The sequence below is a fragment of the Gopherus flavomarginatus genome, chromosome 7 (genome assembly GCF_025201925.1).
Source record: "Gopherus flavomarginatus isolate rGopFla2 chromosome 7, rGopFla2.mat.asm, whole genome shotgun sequence".
NCBI lineage: Eukaryota > Metazoa > Chordata > Testudines > Testudinidae > Gopherus > Gopherus flavomarginatus.
In genome coordinates this window covers 58,827,914-58,846,272 of record NC_066623.1, presented here as the reverse complement: position 1 = coordinate 58,846,272, position 18,359 = coordinate 58,827,914, and the positions used below count along the sequence as shown (strand labels likewise).

The 18,359-nt window shown below is 44.5% G+C and overlaps 1 protein-coding gene across 1 annotated transcript in view; it reads right to left on the bottom strand.

Annotated features, from left to right (window-relative positions):
* Positions 1-323: 323 nt before the first annotated feature.
* AXDND1 (axonemal dynein light chain domain containing 1) overlaps positions 324-18,359 on the bottom strand; it is a 59,195-nt gene continuing 41,159 nt past the window's right edge. Inside the window, exons 18-26 of the mRNA XM_050963452.1 lie at positions 18,058-18,151; positions 13,717-13,925; positions 12,436-12,532; positions 10,513-10,623; positions 9,408-9,554; positions 8,507-8,647; positions 7,593-7,684; positions 6,686-6,828; positions 324-4,633 (exon numbers count right to left, since the gene is read on the bottom strand). Coding sequence (XP_050819409.1) covers positions 4,545-4,633; positions 6,686-6,828; positions 7,593-7,684; positions 8,507-8,647; positions 9,408-9,554; positions 10,513-10,623; positions 12,436-12,532; positions 13,717-13,925; positions 18,058-18,151 — 1,123 coding nt within the window. The 3' untranslated portion in view covers positions 324-4,544. The remainder of the gene's footprint in view (positions 4,634-6,685; positions 6,829-7,592; positions 7,685-8,506; positions 8,648-9,407; positions 9,555-10,512; positions 10,624-12,435; positions 12,533-13,716; positions 13,926-18,057; positions 18,152-18,359) is intronic.

The following is an 18,359-nucleotide window of genomic DNA, read 5'->3' as shown; positions in this document are numbered from 1 at the left end:
TTGACACAGATCAGCCACACTGGCTCCTAGCAACACTGCCATCCCCAGGGGAGCTGCTACCCTTCTGCTCTAGAGGTGTTAACAGGGCCCTGGGCTTCGTGGGGTGGAGGCAGCCCAGCACGAAGGCATAGCACCCCCTATCCAGACCAGTCTCCTCCATGAAGGATTTGGGTTGGGTGAAAGACAAGCCCCTTTATGGCCTGGAAGCCTGCTCCTGAAATGGATACTCCAGCCATCTGTGGGGTAAGCGAGCTGTATTGCTGCTTGTTGCTACTAATGGCGCCCTAGGACAGGACACAGGCAAAGTTCTCGTGAGACATGAACATGGTAAGAGAGATGGGATCTTATTAGGAGACTAAAGGCAAACTAAGGGGATAAACTACAAATGCCGATGTACTTCCCCTGAGATGGTGAAAGCAGGGAGCTAATAACTGTCATGAGTTTTATAGATAACAGCAACATTTCTATAGCTTTCTTCAACTTCCCTATACGTCCTATGTGATGATTCGCTATTCAGTTCTGTCAGATGGTCCACAGAATAGGTAGAATGCTCAAAAAACCCCAACAGAACTAAGCGTCATCTCTCCAGAAGGCTCTTCAAATATCTGTAGCTCCCTATTCAATTTGATAGACCTTTCCGCATAGCAAAAGTATGCAGCATGTTCTAGCAAATCCTGTACAGCCCTAGTACTGCACTGTATTCCTGACCATCTGTCCCCCAGGTCTGGGACTCACCACAACTCTGACACTGCCCCTCTCACCTACCTTTGAGTACTCCTCCTGGAGGCAGTGCAGCCTAACTGATAGGGCACTGGACTGGGACTCAGGAGACCTGGATCCTATTTGGGGCTCTGTCACTTACATGCTGGGTGATCTTGGGCAAGTCTCTTCCCCTCTCTGTGGCTCAGTTTCCCCATCTGTGACCTGGGGATAATACCAACCTCCTCCATAAAGTGCTTTGAGATCTATGGCTGGGAAGAGCTATATAAGAGCTGGATATTATTAAAAATAATTATTATAATTACAGCAAATTTCCAACCCAGCCAAATTGCTCTGGTGTGTGGAGGTAGTTCACTGCCCATCAGTGTTGAGCTGGAGAGTGCCTTGTGATCCCTCCCCTCGACAAATGCACACTCAGTAATGTTTCAGGATGGATAGTCCCAGCCAGTGGCATCTAGGCCATTCGCTCCCTGCACCCTCTGGCTATTGTATTTGTACATCTCTTTTCACTTAGCCCTTGCTTGCTGCTGACTACTGTAAAAGGAGACCATGTGCTGCTGGGGTAAGTTTCCTGATAGTGATGGATCACTATAATGCATCAGCATAATGGAGATGGACTAGCACATAAAGGGTTATGGATAAGGATCCTTATTGCCAGTGAAGTGATCAGGCCAAAGCCCTGAGCTGCTAGTGCCATCCTGGGCCTCCACCCCTCCTCCCTCTCCTTCCACTTTGCAGCCAACTTTCTGGCTGCTGCATCCACTTTGGGATTCCTTCCCTACCTGCCTCCAGAATCCCTTATCCTCCTGTTTCCATACTTCACCCTCCATCTTTAGAGGTATTAACTGGTATTCTAAGACTAAGGAAATTCTCAGCCAAATGTCTGAGCAGGTGGGAAGGGAGAAACTGGCTTTGGAAAATTTGGCACCAGCCTCAGTCAGTCTCCACTGAAGAACATGAGCTGAGTGGAGAGCCCCTCCTGGCTAGTTCAGGTTATTGAACGGAGGCAGCTCATCGGGCCCCACCTCCCAGCCTGGGACCCAGAAAGGTGTTGATCAAGCTAAATAGTTTGTTTTTCCCCAGATGTTTCTCCTGCTGAGTTTCAAACTCTGTACAGAATGTTCCCTCTAGACAGACTCTCTGGAGTGAGTTACACACCTGGCATGTTTTTAGGGCTGTTCTTTAAATACCTGAGAGGAGGGACTCTGAGGATCACCATGAAAACAACACAACCAACCTCAGTCAGACACCATCAAGTTAATAGGTCAGGAAACACATTGTACATCAGCCCTAACCAAGCACACACACACTGCAGGCAGGGGGAGCACTGAAGGTGCAGGCAGGAGCACAGAAAGGAGCGAAGACACAGGAACAAGCACGGGAAAGAGTGGTGGAGCACTTGGAGAAGGAGAGGCAGAGCTGCAAGGGAGGGGAGGATGGGAAGAACAGCAGCAGCACAGGCAGGAGTACTGGAAAGAGCAGTAGATGTGCCTGGGGAGAGCGCTGAAGGCACAGGAAGAGAGTGGGGAGGAGTGTGGACAGAGGCACCAGGAGAAAGGAATGAAGGAGTGATGGAGGCACAGAACTGTTTACCAGGAATGTAAACTGCTTTCTTATCAACTACCAGTGTGTCAGGATAGAATGTATTGGGAAATCAGTTCTTATACGTAAAAGGTTAAAAAGTATTGATTAAAATACAGGAATTGGTTATTATAGCAACTATAAGTATAAATGGAAAAGGGGTCTTATGTAACCAAAATAAAAAAATAGTCAGTGAATAAGTATGTTATATCGGAAGTCCTTTATATTCATGTTAAATTCTATAAACTGTATGCTATGTAGACGCTGTGACTTTTGTAAGAACTCCTGTCTTCTGCTATGTATCTGCGCTGGAGAATGCAAAACCTAAGATACCTTTAAATTTGTTAATTTCTAAAACACTGTGCCTAAAATATTGCGTACATGCATCTGTGTTTTTGTGTAATGTGCAGGGTCTGTATAACTGTCAAAATGTAAACTATATGCCATCTTGAAACTTACAACATACTACCCGCATCCTGGGGTAAAAATGTATTGAGCATCATTGTCAGTGAAAAACAGTAAAAGAAAACAGACAAAAAGGTGTATTAGGTAAAGTGGTCTAGGAAACTGATGGAACTTTTCCCAGTTAGGTAGAAACACAGCAGGGGGAAGCACAGAATTTTGAGACAGCGTGACCGCTCCCATTGCTGTCTTCCAAAGGGGTTGGTAACATATGGACTCTTTCTTTCTGTATTATGCTGTATTAATCTTTGATTAATAACTTGATCAAGCCTAGTTATTGGACATCTTTTCTTATTAATTGCTATTGCACCTGCAACAGACCGTTCTTAAGTTATTATGCAATGATGCAAATGCTAATGATAAGGCCAAACACAGGGATTTGAAATGAGATCCTCAGGCCCAGTAAACTTGAGAATCAAGTTGCAATAGTCTCTACTGGCTAATAACTGGCTAATAAGTCATTAAGACATTTGGTCATTTCATTGGAGCAACAGAGGTGCATCTTTAACATTTCTACATATACAAAGCCCTGGAAAAGCAGAGAGTAGGGCTGTGTGTATATATAAATGGTAAAACAGGGCAAAGTCCCGGAGAAGCCCTGGCAATAACAGGCAATAAAACCAATCAAGGCAAAGTCCTGGGCAGGTCACTGATATTTGCTGTAGTAATCAAACTTTCTTTGCAGGCCCAGCCTCCCGTTATAGTTTGGATGCTCTGGGGACACTTTGTGACTGTAGGCGATTTTACTACTCCCTGTCACACCCCACCCCCAAAGTCCTTTTTGTAGGTGCAAGCTGCTGCATCTTCGTTTTCCACAGTCATTGCCTTACAGTGTTAGGAGCTGCCCTGCCATCAGCTCTTTTTCTTGTCCTGGTGATTCTGCATTGCCTTGGAGGTTTAGTACTTAGGACTCTCCCCATTAGTCAGCAGGGCTCCACCTTTGTGTCCTGGCAGCGTTGTCTTTATAACCCTTCTGGGCAGTCCTGTGGGTTGTTTCCTTAAGAGTCTCAATCAAACTGACAGAGCTGTTCCTCTCCAATTCACCACCCACGTTAACAGACATCCCAACATATCAAAAGCCATGAACATCTTGTAAAAGGATGATAACCATGGAAATAATGGCTCTCAGAAGGGGTATTCTGAGTCTGCTGCCTTAATTATTTCTCAAGCAACACTGAGCAGAACTTTTTTTCTTTTTCTATACACTGCGCTTGTATAAATTAGTTGGAAACTTCCCCTCTAAGTACTTAGAAAGTATTCTGTGTCCCACTCTGAGAAAGACCTGGTCCAGGAGCCTCCCTTTGTTTCCATACCTGGAAGAAACCATCCCAAGATTTATGTTCACAAGCTGAGCACTTATGAATGGATCTGAGATCTGGACAACTAATCCCAAAGTTCCAACTGTGGTAGTACAGCTAGCCTGGGATAAGTTTATGACCTGATCTCTTAAAGACTCTACTAACAGCTACATTGAGAAGGCCTGAAAGCCTTTTCTACAAGTTCTGTTCTAGTCCAGTCTCCAGTTATGACCGGAAACTACACTAAAATACTGCGTTACCCAGCATGGGGTTTTCAGATAATTTATAAACCTAGAAAAGATCCTCTCCAGTGCTTTGTCTAAAGCTCTCCTTGGGAGGGTGCATTAGTGGGTGTTCCAGTCAATTTGCTATACTAAAGAACTTGAAATTAAAGTGTATCTGAAGCCTCAGAGATGGGCAGTGTTATGCTGAAAGTCTACTACAAATGGGAACCAAACGACCTTCACTGGGCATTGCTGCTCTTTAATGTTTGGGTCTGCTGGCTTTCTTGGACCGGGCAGTAGCAGATGGTTTATGAGAAGTTGGTTTGGATTCTTCTTGGGAAGGGACTTCTGAAATAAAAAATACACAGATGTTAAAAATAAATGTAGCAAAACTCCTCCTAGGGTAAAGACATCCTGTAGAATCACCCTCTCCTTTCAAATCACAGCTGAGAGGGATCCACTAGAGGGGCAGTGTTGGGAAAGCCTAGGACTATAGTCCTCATTTCCCCTAAATCTGGGTGGATCCAATTCTAAACCAATGAAAGAAGTGCTTTACCACATAATGCACATTTTGCCTGTTGAACTCGAAGCCACAGGATGTCAGTGAGGCCAAGAGTTTGGCAGGGTTCAAAAAAGGATTAGACACTTACACGGATAACAAGAATATCTAGAGTTGCAGAGAGGAAGGATGGTCTTGTGATTAGGGCATTAGCTTGGCACTTGGGAGAAAGCGAGCAGAACAACCCTGCCCTGCCCTGTCTTGTGAGGGTAGACACACTTAGATATTGGATGATAGGGGCTAGATAAGTATCTTAGTAAATATTAAAAATGAGCAAGATTCAAGATATAAGCCACCCTGTACTGAATGGGGGTGAGGAGGGAATATTCCTGGGGGCAGGTACCCCATGGCTGCAGGGTTTCTTGTGCTTTCCTTTAAAGCAGCTGGGTCTCTGGCCGCTGTCAGTGAAAGGATACTGGGCTGGACAGACCACTGCTCTCCCTAGTATAGCAGATCCTTAGTTCCTATGTTACTCAAAGTTAGGGTTGTGCTTTTTTGACATCACACTGTGAGGAACCCCAGAACTGAGTGGAGATGGAGAGTGAATTATCTGTAACTCAGGAGAGGTTGGTCCTGGACAGCTCTTAAAGATAGCAACAAAGAGAGCATGAGCAAGATGTAGCCAGTCTCCACATTCATGTCCGTACAATGCACTGGAAACAAACTTTTTAAAATGCTAGGCTTGGTCTACACTACAGCATTAGGTCCACATAAGGCAGCTTATGTTGACCTAACTATGTTGGTGTCTACATTACAGCCTTGCTCCTGCCAATGTGAGGGCCTTACTACACCGACATAATACCTCCACCTCCACGAGAGGCGTAGGACTTATGTCAGTGTAGTTAGGGCAATGCAGTGTCCCTGTAGACACTGTGTTACTTACATGGGCTGTTGGCTAAAATTCTTGTCAATTTTGCAGCTCAGTGCTAGAGCAGTGAAATTGACAAGAAAGGCTAGTAGGTTCCCTCTTGTGAACCATGCACCTGGCTCACAGCTCGGGCTGTCACCCCAGGACGGGTGGGGGACTCCAGCCAGAACCCAGCTGCTCCTAGGGCTCCTGGCTACCCACTCCCAGTGGGCTGCTGCCTGCGCTCCCCTCTCCTTGTTGGGAGCCCTGCTGTCCTCCCCACCATCCCACCCCCTGGGCTACAAGCTCCCAGCAGGCTGCTGCTCAGGCTCCCCACTCTGAGTCCTGCTGCCAGGCACTGAAAGCCTTGGCTCCCAGCTCCCACATTGCCCAGAGCTGTTAGAGTGGGGCTGCTCTGAGTGGAGAAAACAGCAGCATGTCAATTTCATGGCTGTTAGTCTCTGTGCTGTGAAACTGAGCCTGCGTGGGGCTCACAGTTGGGACTGGAACATCAGGGTGGATGGGGACTCCAGCTGTGAGCCCCATGTGGCTGTCAGTGCCTCACATTCCACTGTCAGTGCCTCCACAATGCCCCACTTCAGTTGGTGCAAGCGCTCCTGGTGAGGATGCTCTTGACCGGCAGCAGGAGTGGACACCAACAGCTGACTGAATTACTGCAGTGGCTGTAGGTCAACCTAAATTAAGTCGACCTAATTTTCTAGTGTAGAGAAGCCCCTAGAAACAGAAAGAGTCTGATGTATTAAGCATTCTTACCAACTTTCTTTCAAAATCGCTCAGAATGCAGTGGTTCTACTGCTTCTGCTATAGAATAATCTCCCAAGGGAGGTGGTGTATACCTCATCTCTTGGCGCATTTAAAATTAGTCTAGACAACACACTAGTAAATGTCCAAGAGGGAATGGTCCTGCACTGGCCCTGAAATGGACTAAGGGACCTAGCAGATTTCTTCTATCTCAGAATTCTGATTAGCTCACCTGGTTTTGGTGCTACTTCCTGGGCTTTGAGTGCTTTTTCCAGCTGTTTCTCTAGATCCTGGATTCTCCCCAGAGCTTCTTCCAGATGCTCATTCAGGCTTTCTGATCTCTCCTCTGCATTCTGAGCACGGATCTCGGCTTCTCTGAAATACAGAAGCCAGGAAGGCACTGGCAAGATATTCAACAGACAGGCTAAGAAAACTGAGATTTTCAGTATAACTGATTGGCTCTATAAAAAACAACTCACTAACGTAAATGTGTGGCATTATTAAAAAGATCTAAACCAAATAGTGACTCCACAGCCCCAGCTGTATGGTCCATGAGCATCAATTACATTTTAAATTAATTTTAAAACTCAATTTCTCCTAACGAAAGGTCAGATGAAATTCAATAAGGACAAGTGCAAAGTACTACCCTTAGGAACAAATAGTCCATTGCACAAATACAAAATAGGAAATGACTTTCTAGGAAGGAGTACTGCAGAAAAGGATCTGGGAGTTATAGTGGATCACAAACTGACTATGAGTCAACAATGTGATAAATACTGTTGCAAAAAAAAAATAGCAATCACTCTGGAATGTGTTAGCAGGATTGTAGTAAGCAAGACACAAGGAGTAATTCTTCCACTCTACTTACCACGGATCAGGCCTCAGCTAGAGTATTGGGTCTAATTCTGAGCACCACACTTTGGGAAAGATGTGGATAAACTGGAGAAAGTCCAGAGGAGAGCAACAAAAATGATTAAAGGTCTAGAAAAGATAACTTATGAGGAGAGCTTTAAAAAATTGGGGTGGTTTAGTTTGGAAAAGAAAAGACTAATGGGGGACATAACAGTCTTACAGAACATTAAAGGTTGTTATAAAGAGGAGGTTGATCCGTCCTCTCAATCAGGTGATCCAGTACTCACAGGAGCTGCTCTTGCAGACGTTCTAGTGAAGCCAAGGTCTCAAACTCCTTTTGAGAATACGGGGTTGTTGACTTGCTGGCAGTCATCTCTCCCTAGGGGGAGGAGAGGAAACACCTTCTGAATGGGAGTATGAGGAGTGCACAGAAATCAACAGAGCTATGCTTCATCCGCAGCACGTGCCTTGTCCAGTTGGGTGCTAGTCTGTCACTGCTTAATCGCAGCATGGACAAGCAACAAAGAAGGGCAGGGCACTGCATCAAGGCTCCAATTCAGCAAAGCACTTAAGCACAGGCTTCACTTTAGCCATGTGATCAGTCCCATCAGCTTCAACTGGATCTTCTCACATGCTCAGAGTTAGTGCTTGGTTGAATCAGAGCCTGAGTGGACTCAGTGGGTAATTGACTTGGATTGCCAAAACCTTCAGTGCACAGCCAGATGGCATGTAACCTGTCAGGTTATGGCAGTTTGTGAGGGCGATGTCCTGACTGGAAAGCCCAGATGGTCAGGCTCAGAATGAAAGGAGGTCAAAAGGATGAGAAGGGACAGATAGTTCCTTTAATTGGCTGAGCTTGAGAAGGACTTACACTCAATGGCATTTGTCCGTCTGTAATGTGATAACTTTTGAACACTGTATATAATCAATTCCAAAATTTCAGGGAATGTTTTAGTCATTGATAGCCAGATCCTATTGCTTTTGTGGAAAATCAGAAAACTGAAGAGGGAGAAAAGAGGGGAGAAATGGAGCCCCTGCCATCTGATTAGCACAGCCACAGCTTCTCAGATTGTTTTGAAAGTGCCACTAGGAACTTATCTGCATCTTTAGGCACCAAAATACCTTTAAAAATCTGGTCCCACAGCTCAAGCTCCAGTCCAGGTGAAAAGGAAACAATAATTTGTATGATGGAGATTCCTACCCCAGAGACCGACACCGCTGTTGACTTGAGGGATTTCAAATGGATGTTGGAGTCATGTCCTAGGTACCTGATGGTGTCCTCAGTTACCTCACTGCTTACAGTTGGGACCTCACTGCTGACATCTGGTGCAGGTGGCTCCTGCTGAAGGAAAGGTGAATGATGAGTTAGGGCAATGGCTTTGAGGCCTACATTTCACATGTCATATGCAAATGGCAAGAAGCAAAGAAAGGCTCCACTGGAAAGCAGTACATCCTATGCCAACCATGGCTACTGCACTCACTTGAAAAATGGAGATTTTCACCATGGGTGGCAGGTGGAGCCCCCCTTTGGGGAAGCTAGCCCCTGGCTCTGCCCCTTCCTACTGCGCTCTCCCCATGGCTGGAGCCCCAGACCCCCTCCCCCTCCCGCTGCAGCTGGAGCCACAAGCCCCTCCAGCTGCAGGAGCCCTGGGCCATCCGAAGCATTGAGCCCACCCTCCACCTGCTCGGAGGAGCCCTGGGCCAGCCACAGCCCAGAGCCCTGGGCTGGCCGAAGCCCTGAGCACCCCCCTCGGCTGGAGGAGCCCTGGGCTGGCCAAAGCCCTGAGCCTTCCCCCACCCCTGCCCGGAGGCACCTTAGGCTGGCCAAAGCTGTGCCGTGCCGTGCCTCCTCTCCCTGGACCCAACCTGCTCAGGGGAAAAGCATCTGTTAGACGATGCTTTTGATATGCCCCATGCAGGTTCTGGGGCGGGTGAGGCAGCAGTATGTATGTGCCTTCTCAGCTGCTCTGGAACCTGCATGGGGTATAATAAAGCAAAAACTTTGCCACCAAACCCCATGACTGGGGGTCCGACAGCCACGGCAGCACCAGGGCAGGCAGAGCCACTGCTTGCCTATTATACCCGCCGCTTATGATTTTCACCTTTTCCTCTAACACTTCTTCCCCTTTCTCAGATTTCTTATCAGCATCAACATCTTCAGTTTTGTTTTTCCCAAGTTCAGAAGAAGTCTCAGAAAATTCTTCAGGTAAAGAATCCACAACAATTGAGTGCATCTGTGGCTGGGTCTCCTGGAAAGCAATGCGAGGGACTGGTCAGTAGCACTCTCATCTGGGATTCTGTCCCTCCACATAACATAGGCAAACACCAAAACAAGGCAGCCAATCACCGATCTTGTCCTGCTTAAATTTTTAAACAAGAAATAAATGGAAGCTTAGGTGGTTTACTACCCAGCCACCTCAGGAGGGCTGGCTTCAAATCTATTTAAATCACAAGTTACAGGATGTTGGTGTCGCCTCTAAATCCTTACTGGACCCTTATGAACATTACAAACCACTACATGGTTTGGCAAAATCTGTTCAGAATCGGCCAAGGAACGGGGTAGCAGAGTGACTGCAGAGCAGCCAGTGCACGTGCTGAATGTGGGAAAGCTCAAACAATACCTATCCACATGAGGTCAAATTAGATGTGATGTAAGCAGATGAAACTCTGTTCAAATCAATGGAACTGAACCCACTTCCATAATATTTGAATATAGCCCATCATATCTGAAATTAGACCAATGTCAGACCTACCGTCTAAAAGATTTGAATCAAATCAAATTCTCACAAGCAACATCCATCTGTCCAGCCACATATGGAATGAAGCTAGAAGCTCTCATACCATTATGAACTCCTGTGCAATCCAAACCCCTGGATCCCATCAATTTGCAATTTTTTGAGAGAAGCAGAATTTACCAGGCAACATCACAGAGCCAATTTTCAGCTGGTGTCAACTGTCACAGCTCTACTGAAGCTATGACAGTTGACACCAGCTGAAAGTCTGCCCTCATAGGAAGCATTTTAGGTGTAACAAACTCCATCATGAATCCCAATAAATCACCAATGTGGAGTCTTGAATGCAAAGGGCTCTATATGCTGAATCCTCCTGGAAACTGAACCATAGTTTCTTCAGTTTGGAAAGCCTTTCAAGCAGCTCCCCAGCCAAACAGGCTCTACTTTGGCTGGTAAATGCTAAGTCTTTATGTACCTGAGGCCCAAACAGGTTCCTCTGCTCTTCTAAACTCAGTAAGGAGACTGGAGAGCCTTTGAATTCAGAAAGCAGGAGATTGCAGGTATTAATCCAATCAAGGCACTCGGTCTGGGATGAAATAACAGAAGAGACAAATTACCAAGAGGGAGAGAAGAATTGATATTTCTTTCACTCCTATGATTAAATAACTCCATCCTTCTATCTATGGTATTTATATGGCCCCATCTATCCTCATCCTACAAAGGAAAAGGAACATATAGTCCTCCTAAGCCTTCAAATATGGAGCCTTTCATGGGCTAATCACCTATTCCATACAATATATTTAACAAGCTGCCAATTGGTTTGGCCCAATAGTGCAGTGGCAGCACATTGCCCTGAAAGGTCGGGGCAGGGATCAGAGTTCAGACCCCAAGTTTGTTTTTTTACCCCATAAGCCAGCACAGACCAGAAGTGCTGGGGAGGAGCAGTCTCAACCCCTGCAGGAAGCATTTCCTCACGCCACTCTGGGACAACCCCATCTGTTTGATGCTTAGAATAACATGAGGCTTCAGAGGGACACATGCCCAGTATTCCTTAATGGAGGATTGGATCAGCCCAACACAAGGTGGCCTTTGAAGGTATTGGGAATTCAAGGGGGGAGGAATGGAGATATACAGTACTAGAGGGCACCTTCCCTGGCTCCTCTAAGATAAAATCCTGCAGTTAACATGTTATCTGCATAATAGCTTTACATATATACGCAGAGTCAGGAGACATGAGGACTAGATAAGGAAGTCTTGCCCAGTGCTGAATTAGGTACTGTTCCCAATATATCCACGGATCTCTCTCCTTAGGCTCAGCAAAACCCTGGATATGACTACCTAGCCCAAGTGCCTGACAAGCTTTAAACTAGATTTGAATCTACTGCAATTCTTATATGGATTAGATCCTACAGAAAAGTCCCAAGGCATGTAAGCTGGAACAGTGTAAGGAAGGAATTAAGTCTGAATATGGCCCAGACTTCTCAAAACTGTGCAGCTTTTGAAGTGCTCGCTGGGGTCAGTAGGAAACTGCTGGGAGGAATCCATGAATGGAGGTAGAGTCTCACTGGAGGTAGTGTTCAGGGATTCTCTGGAGCATTGAGAACAGGAGTACTTGTGGCACCTTAGAGACTAACAAATTTATTTGAGCATAAGCTTTCGTAGGCTACAGCCCACTTCTTCAAATACATAGAATGGAACATACAGTAAGGAGATATATATACATACAGAACATGAAAAGATGGAAATTGCCAAACCAACTCTAAAAGGCTAATTAATTAAGATGAGCTATTATCAGGAGGAGAAAAAAACATTTGTAGTGATAATCAAGATGGCCCATTTTAGACAGTTGACAAGAAGGTGTGAGGATACTTAACATGGGGAAATAGAGTAAATCTGTGTAATGACTCAGCCATTCCCAGTCTCTAGTCAAGCCTAAATTAATGGCATCTAGTTTGCATATTAATTCAAGTTCAGCAGTTTCTTGTCGGAGTCTGTTTTTGAAGCTTTTCTGTTGCAAAACTGCCACCTTTAAATCTGTTACTGAGTGACCAGAGAGGATACAGACTGACACGGCTGCTACTTTGAAATCTGGAGCATTGGGGTCTCTAACCAGGGTCCATATCACCCAATCAATTTGATTATGTTTTAATTCACTACTGACCATTGGTGAACCATAAAGGCTGAATATATTGCTGCAAGGAAGAAATATTTGGTGGTGGCTTGTGGCTTTCTACGCTTGGATCTAAGATGAAACAAAAATGTTCTGTCTGTTCAAACTCCTTCCTGACTCTCGTGTGTGTGTTAGCTTTGTGCCAGTTCTTCCTCTTACCCTTTCACAAACAAACCCAGGCTGATCTGGACCATAGTGTGGACAGACACATGCACTTGCAGCTGTTACCTTGATTTTCTCCAGCTCCCGCAGCTCATAATTGTGGTCTGAATCCAATTCAGCTTGTTTCTTCCGAACTATAACATCTACCAACTCCTTGCAGCAGCTGAGGAGACACAGAATGTCACCCACCCTCTAAGCAATGCTCTCAAACTCCTTTTTCCCCTTGGTCAGAATTGTGCAGTATCCTGTTGTTGCAACAAGGCACACTGTGATCACACATAGCAGGATTTTTAAAGCAGCGCCAAGTACAGACAAGGGCAGCCCATTCCTTTGGGTTTGTTTATTAAGTGATGCATTTGTCAGGTTTTTGATACGCCTTAGAGAAGGGCTGTGGGAGGATGTAGGCCTATAACACTGTGCTTAATCTCCCCAGTATTACAGGAGGGCTGCGACATAGTAGCAAACTATTGAGAGAGAATGTTTAAGTTACTAGACCAGCCAGGTTCTCTCTCTGATATTACTCCCAACAATTGGATTTGAATTAAGAGCTTCCTCCTGCACAGACCAGCTTCTCCTTGGCCCAGTAGTGAAGTCATGTAAAGGCCCTAGAGGCATTTCTTGCCAACCTGTCATATCAGTTGTACCCTTTAGGGCACCACTTCTTCAACTTCCATAGAGTGGGAGAGAAGCAGCTCCCTCCAGGATCTTGGAGAGAGCCTTAGGGTATGGCTACACTTGCACTTCAAAGCGCTGTTTCGAGTGTGGTCGTAGCGCCAGCGCTGGGAGAGAGCTCTCCCAGCACTGCACGGACTCCTCTATGGGTGTAGCTTGCAGCACTGGGAGCCACGCTAGCGCCGGTCCTGGTTACCACACAGCATCACTGGCACAACAGACAGTGGAATTCCAGACGATTGGGATCTTGTCTGTTTTCCTTTATAAAATATGCACCACGTTAGAGCACGATTCTGTAGATGCCAACATTATAGCCAGGGTACCCACTGCTTGCTTTGTAAACTCAAAGTCCTCCAGGATTCCCCAATCATTTTCCTCAGCATGACATTTACCACGTGAATCTATGATATGTCTAAGAGATCTGAACAATGCTCATAGCCAGTCAAGCCCTCAGTGATGCTGAACACCACAAGTCGTTCCAGCTAATGTTATCATTAATTTATACTTGAAATGTTTCCTTCTGAGTGCCACACAGCATTAAAGTTGCATTTTTATGATCCCACGCACTTTTGGGGAGATCATACCTCCCTTCAGAGGGCTTTCCCATCACACTAAGTATTTTTTTCTAATGGGAAAATCCCATAGGCAGGTGAGATCCCAAAGCTTTATTAATACCTCATTACATAGCTGGAGAATCTGCTCAGTTTGGGAACCAGGTTCATAGCTTCTTCCTCTAGTTTATAGGCCCTTAGCCTCTTGAGCTCTTGATCCTTAGCAGCTTCTGACTCATTCTCTAGGAGACCTTTATTGGAGGAGTGGTCAGGTACCATCAAAGTCAGCAAATTCACTATCCACATGGTCAGGGCTTTGTGGAGATCAATCATCTGCATAGAAGTTCAAACTAAAGGATTAAACTGTATCAAGAATCTGGAATGGTAAGAGGGTATCTGATTTGCAAAGTAGTCTGACTTTAGTGGCAAAGTTCAGATGTGTGGGTAAATATACTGACACTCACTACACTTGTAAACTGCCCCTCTAAGGTAGTTTTCATCCCATGTTAACATCTTTTCTATCAATCAGCCACAAAGCAGTATGACACTTCCAGGAACCAGGAGTATCCCACAACTCTAGGGAGCCACTGATGGGGCATTTCAAACATAACTTTGTGGTGGCTGCCAAACAGGATTCTAGGGTGAATCCAAGATCCAACAGGACCAAGCAGCTATCTGAGCTGGATATGGGAGTCACTCTGGAGGAGGCACCAGATGAGACTGGAGATCAAGAAAAGATAGTTGTAACCAGAAGCTTATTTCCAAAGGATTCTGGGGAGACTGGAGCTAAGGTTTTCACACCTTTTACCCTGTTATTTTCTCATTTATTTTCTCTAGGAACGATTTCTCATAGTGGGAGGATACGTTACAGAAAACCCCATACATTTAAACAGGAAATGTAAAATTAAATGATCCATACTCTTGATACAGCAATAGGCCAGTGCAGGGAGGACAGTGGTAGGCTACTGGGACACTTATCCAGTGGCTGAAACACACACATGCATACCCTTCCTTGCCTTACTTCTATAATAATCCATACAGTATGTGGTTTTCAAAGCATAGGCCACATCTTCATAGAGAGATTGTCTCATGGACCAGCTTTGTTACTGTAGCCCACTGTTGTATGTCACAGGTCCCCACCTGTTCCACCTGTTCCAAAGCAGAGGACAGGTGTATGTTACAGCCCATTACTGCCTGGCCCGTTAGCTCAAATTGAAGCATCTTATGCTTTTAGCTCTGGAGGTCTCAGATTCAATCCCTGCTGAGTCAGCTGTTGTGATGAACTTTCTTCCCTGTGCAAATGATAACATCCCTGTGCCAGCTACAGCAATTGCCTACCTTTGAGTGCAGTTTAACACATGGAAACAAAGCCGATTAGACAGCCAGTTAAGTCCAAAGCAGACTGCAAAGGGATTTCACAAAACTGGGTGACTGAGCAACAAAATGGCAGATGAAATTCAATGTGGATAAATGCAAAGTAATGCACATTGGAAAATATAACCGCAAATACACATATAAAATGATGGGATGTAAATTAGATGTTACCACTCAAGAAAGAGATCTTGGAATCATTGTGGACAGTTCTCTGAAAACATCCGCTCAGTGTGCAGCGGCAGTCAAAAAAGCAAACAGAATGTTAGGAACCATTAGGAACGGGACAGATAATATGACAGAAAATATCATAATTCCACTGTATAAATCCATGGTACACCTACATCTTGACTACCCCATGCAGTTCTGGTCACCGCAGATAAATTAGAAAAAATAAATTAGAATTGGAAAAATCACAGAAAAGAACCACAAAAATAATTAAGGGTATGGAACAGCTTCCTTTTCACCAGCCTGAGGAAACAAGGAAGAAAGAAGGCAGAAAAGGAAAGAGAAAATAAAGATGAGAAATGTAAACCAAAGAAGAAGGATAATAGACTTCCAGAGCCATCCAGCTGCAGATCCCAGGACCCTGGGGTGAGGCCCCCAGCAGCAGGCCTATTGACTGGGCTTGGACTCTCCCTCATGAAAATCTGTAAGGATGACATTTAAATTATTTCACTGTGTGCCATTTAAGCAGAAACGTCCAGCTAGTACATTTTACCCAGCGTGGTTAGATTCATTTGAAGGAATACTCTATGCGTGGGGAAGGTTGAAAGTTTTAAAGATGCAAATAACTGAATGCTGTATCTAGTATCTGATTGTTTTGTGGTGTCAACTCAGGAACCTGGGAGAGAGGGCAAGAAAGAAGCTCTAGCATACTGGAAGATTTCTGGAGAGAGAGAGAAGGGGGTAGGAAGATCTGACAGGTCTCATGGAGTGAATGAAAATTCTCGAGGGGGTGTGTTGGTGGGATTTAATATAAAGACTGGGTTAAATACCCATTTTGCCTAAAGCTACCTAATATAGTTATTAATACATTTACTAAACCACTTTGTTAGCCAACACATATAATTATACGGCCACACACCATACTAATAAGTATTATGCTCACTGTATTAATATTGTATACATTATATCAAATAGGAATGTTGGGTAGTTATGCTAACTAACTTGTATTATGTTCACTTACGTTAAGATAGATATGTTACGTTACATCCCATATTCTTTATGGAAATATGGTTATGATATGAATATAGTATAACTAAGATATACTTTATGCATGATGGCTCATGTAAGGTATCACTGGAAAGGTTATGATTTACTGAGTGTGTATATCCAATTTGTATGCATGTATCATTTTTTTATCTGAAGCTGGGAATATTGACCGTGTCTCTGTATTTCAAATGTGCTATGTTAGATGAGGCCAGACAGTGTTAGTGGCTTACTGAAGAAATGTACACAAGCACAAGGATTACCCCAGAAACCGTGTGCAATAGAAACCTCTCAGAGATAGCTCTATACAATGGGAACTGCTTGACCCAGCTCAGACAGCTCTAAACATTGGGAACTGTTTGACCCAAGTCACAGCAAAAGAGCTTTCCAGCAAGTGGAGGGGAAGATATAAAAGAGGGATAATGACAACATGAGCGGTCTTCACTCTCTACAACAACACACCTGAAAACACCTGAGGAAAAAGACTGAACTGTGGGAAGTGATGGTCCCAGCCTAAGATCTTTAGCCTGTGTAAGAAAATCTGGGAAAGCCAAGGCAACTGATGCCTTAAGAATCTGCCAGCCTGTTTATCACTTAGGGTGAGAATTTGTTAATTTGTATCCTACCTATCTAGTGTGTTAAGCTCAGTCTGCGGTGTTTGTTTATTTACTAAAGTAATCTACTTTGTTCTGTTTGCTATCTCTTTAACCACTTAAAATTCACCTTTTGTAGTTAATAAACGTATTTCTTTTTTATAATAAAATCCAGTTTATATAATTTCTAACTGGGGAGGGGCAAGAAGTTGTGCACATCTCTCTTCACATTGAGGAAGAGGGCAGATTTTTATGAGCTTGCACTGTGCAGATTTTTCTATGCAGTGCAAGACAGTATTATTTTGAGTTTATCTCCCAAAAAGGGTGGGCACATGAGTGCGGGGGGAGTCCTCTCAGATAGAGCTAACTTCAGCCTGTGACTGCAGCAGGGAGTGACCCTACCTGTGTGTGTGTGCAGCAAGAAGCCAGAGAGAGGGAAGCCTGGCTGGTTGAGCAAGAGAGGCTCAGTGAAATCCCAGTACAACAGATGGCACCCCAGAAGGGGGGTCCATCCTGTCACAATATATATCTCACAATACTCTGCAAATGAAAGGTAGCTTTTGGTATTCGCAAATATGAAACCTATCGAAGATACATGAATGATGTGTCCCAGTACAGGTTGGGTTGTGCCTTCATGGCCCCTAGCACTTGGAATGTGCTTTCCAAAACAAAAGATATGGAAGGAACAGGTTGATAGAGGAAAACAAGGTAAAAAGCTGATTGGTGGATTTTAGTCTTGGGTGACATATAAAATGCTTTTAGTCTGTAAACAACCATACTATAAATAAGGCTAATTTGAATGCATACTTCAGTGCACACTTTCTGTGTAAGGTGAACTGCATGCTGAACTGAAAGTGCTGTCAAGCAATTGGCTATACTTTAGACAATGAACTTGTTAACATTCTCATATGTACTTTGAAATTATCTGATTTTTTTTTAAATCAGAGATTTCAAAAACTCTTTGCAGAATCCATTGGAAAAAACCTATAAAATGTGGCAACATTTTTCATAATTTCCAATGGTCCTACTTAAAGTCTAGTTTATGTCACTCTACTGGGTCTTCTCTGACTCAATAAGCAACAGCACTGAAGAACTCTGAAAGGATCCCTGCCAAGCCTTCTTTTGCCAGAAAGATGGAAACCATAGTGCTGAGCTTCAAAGGGAGACGAAGGGGTACAGGCACAGGGAGCTTCTTCGGGAATATACAAAATAAATACACAAAATAAAATAAGAGAATGAATGCTAGACAGATGTGCTCCCATCCCAACCCCCCTCAGGCATATACCTACTTCCTGTGTAAGCTGTATGTTGTCCTTCTCAGCCCCAGAAGTTGTGGTCAAGACCCATTGTTGAATCATCTTAAACACATCACCTGAAAGGACCCTGAAGAAAAACAAACCCAAAAACCAAAGTGACCTATAGTGCATCAGATCTGACTCTGAGGCTCTCATGGCTCATACAGAAATCTAGCTTCCCAGCTCCACTCTTTATCTGGACCAGCAAGATTCTCTTCTATCTTTCCTGCATACATGTTTCTAGCACAGATCACACATGCCACAGGAGTTGAAGTAGGTATATATTATTCTTATAC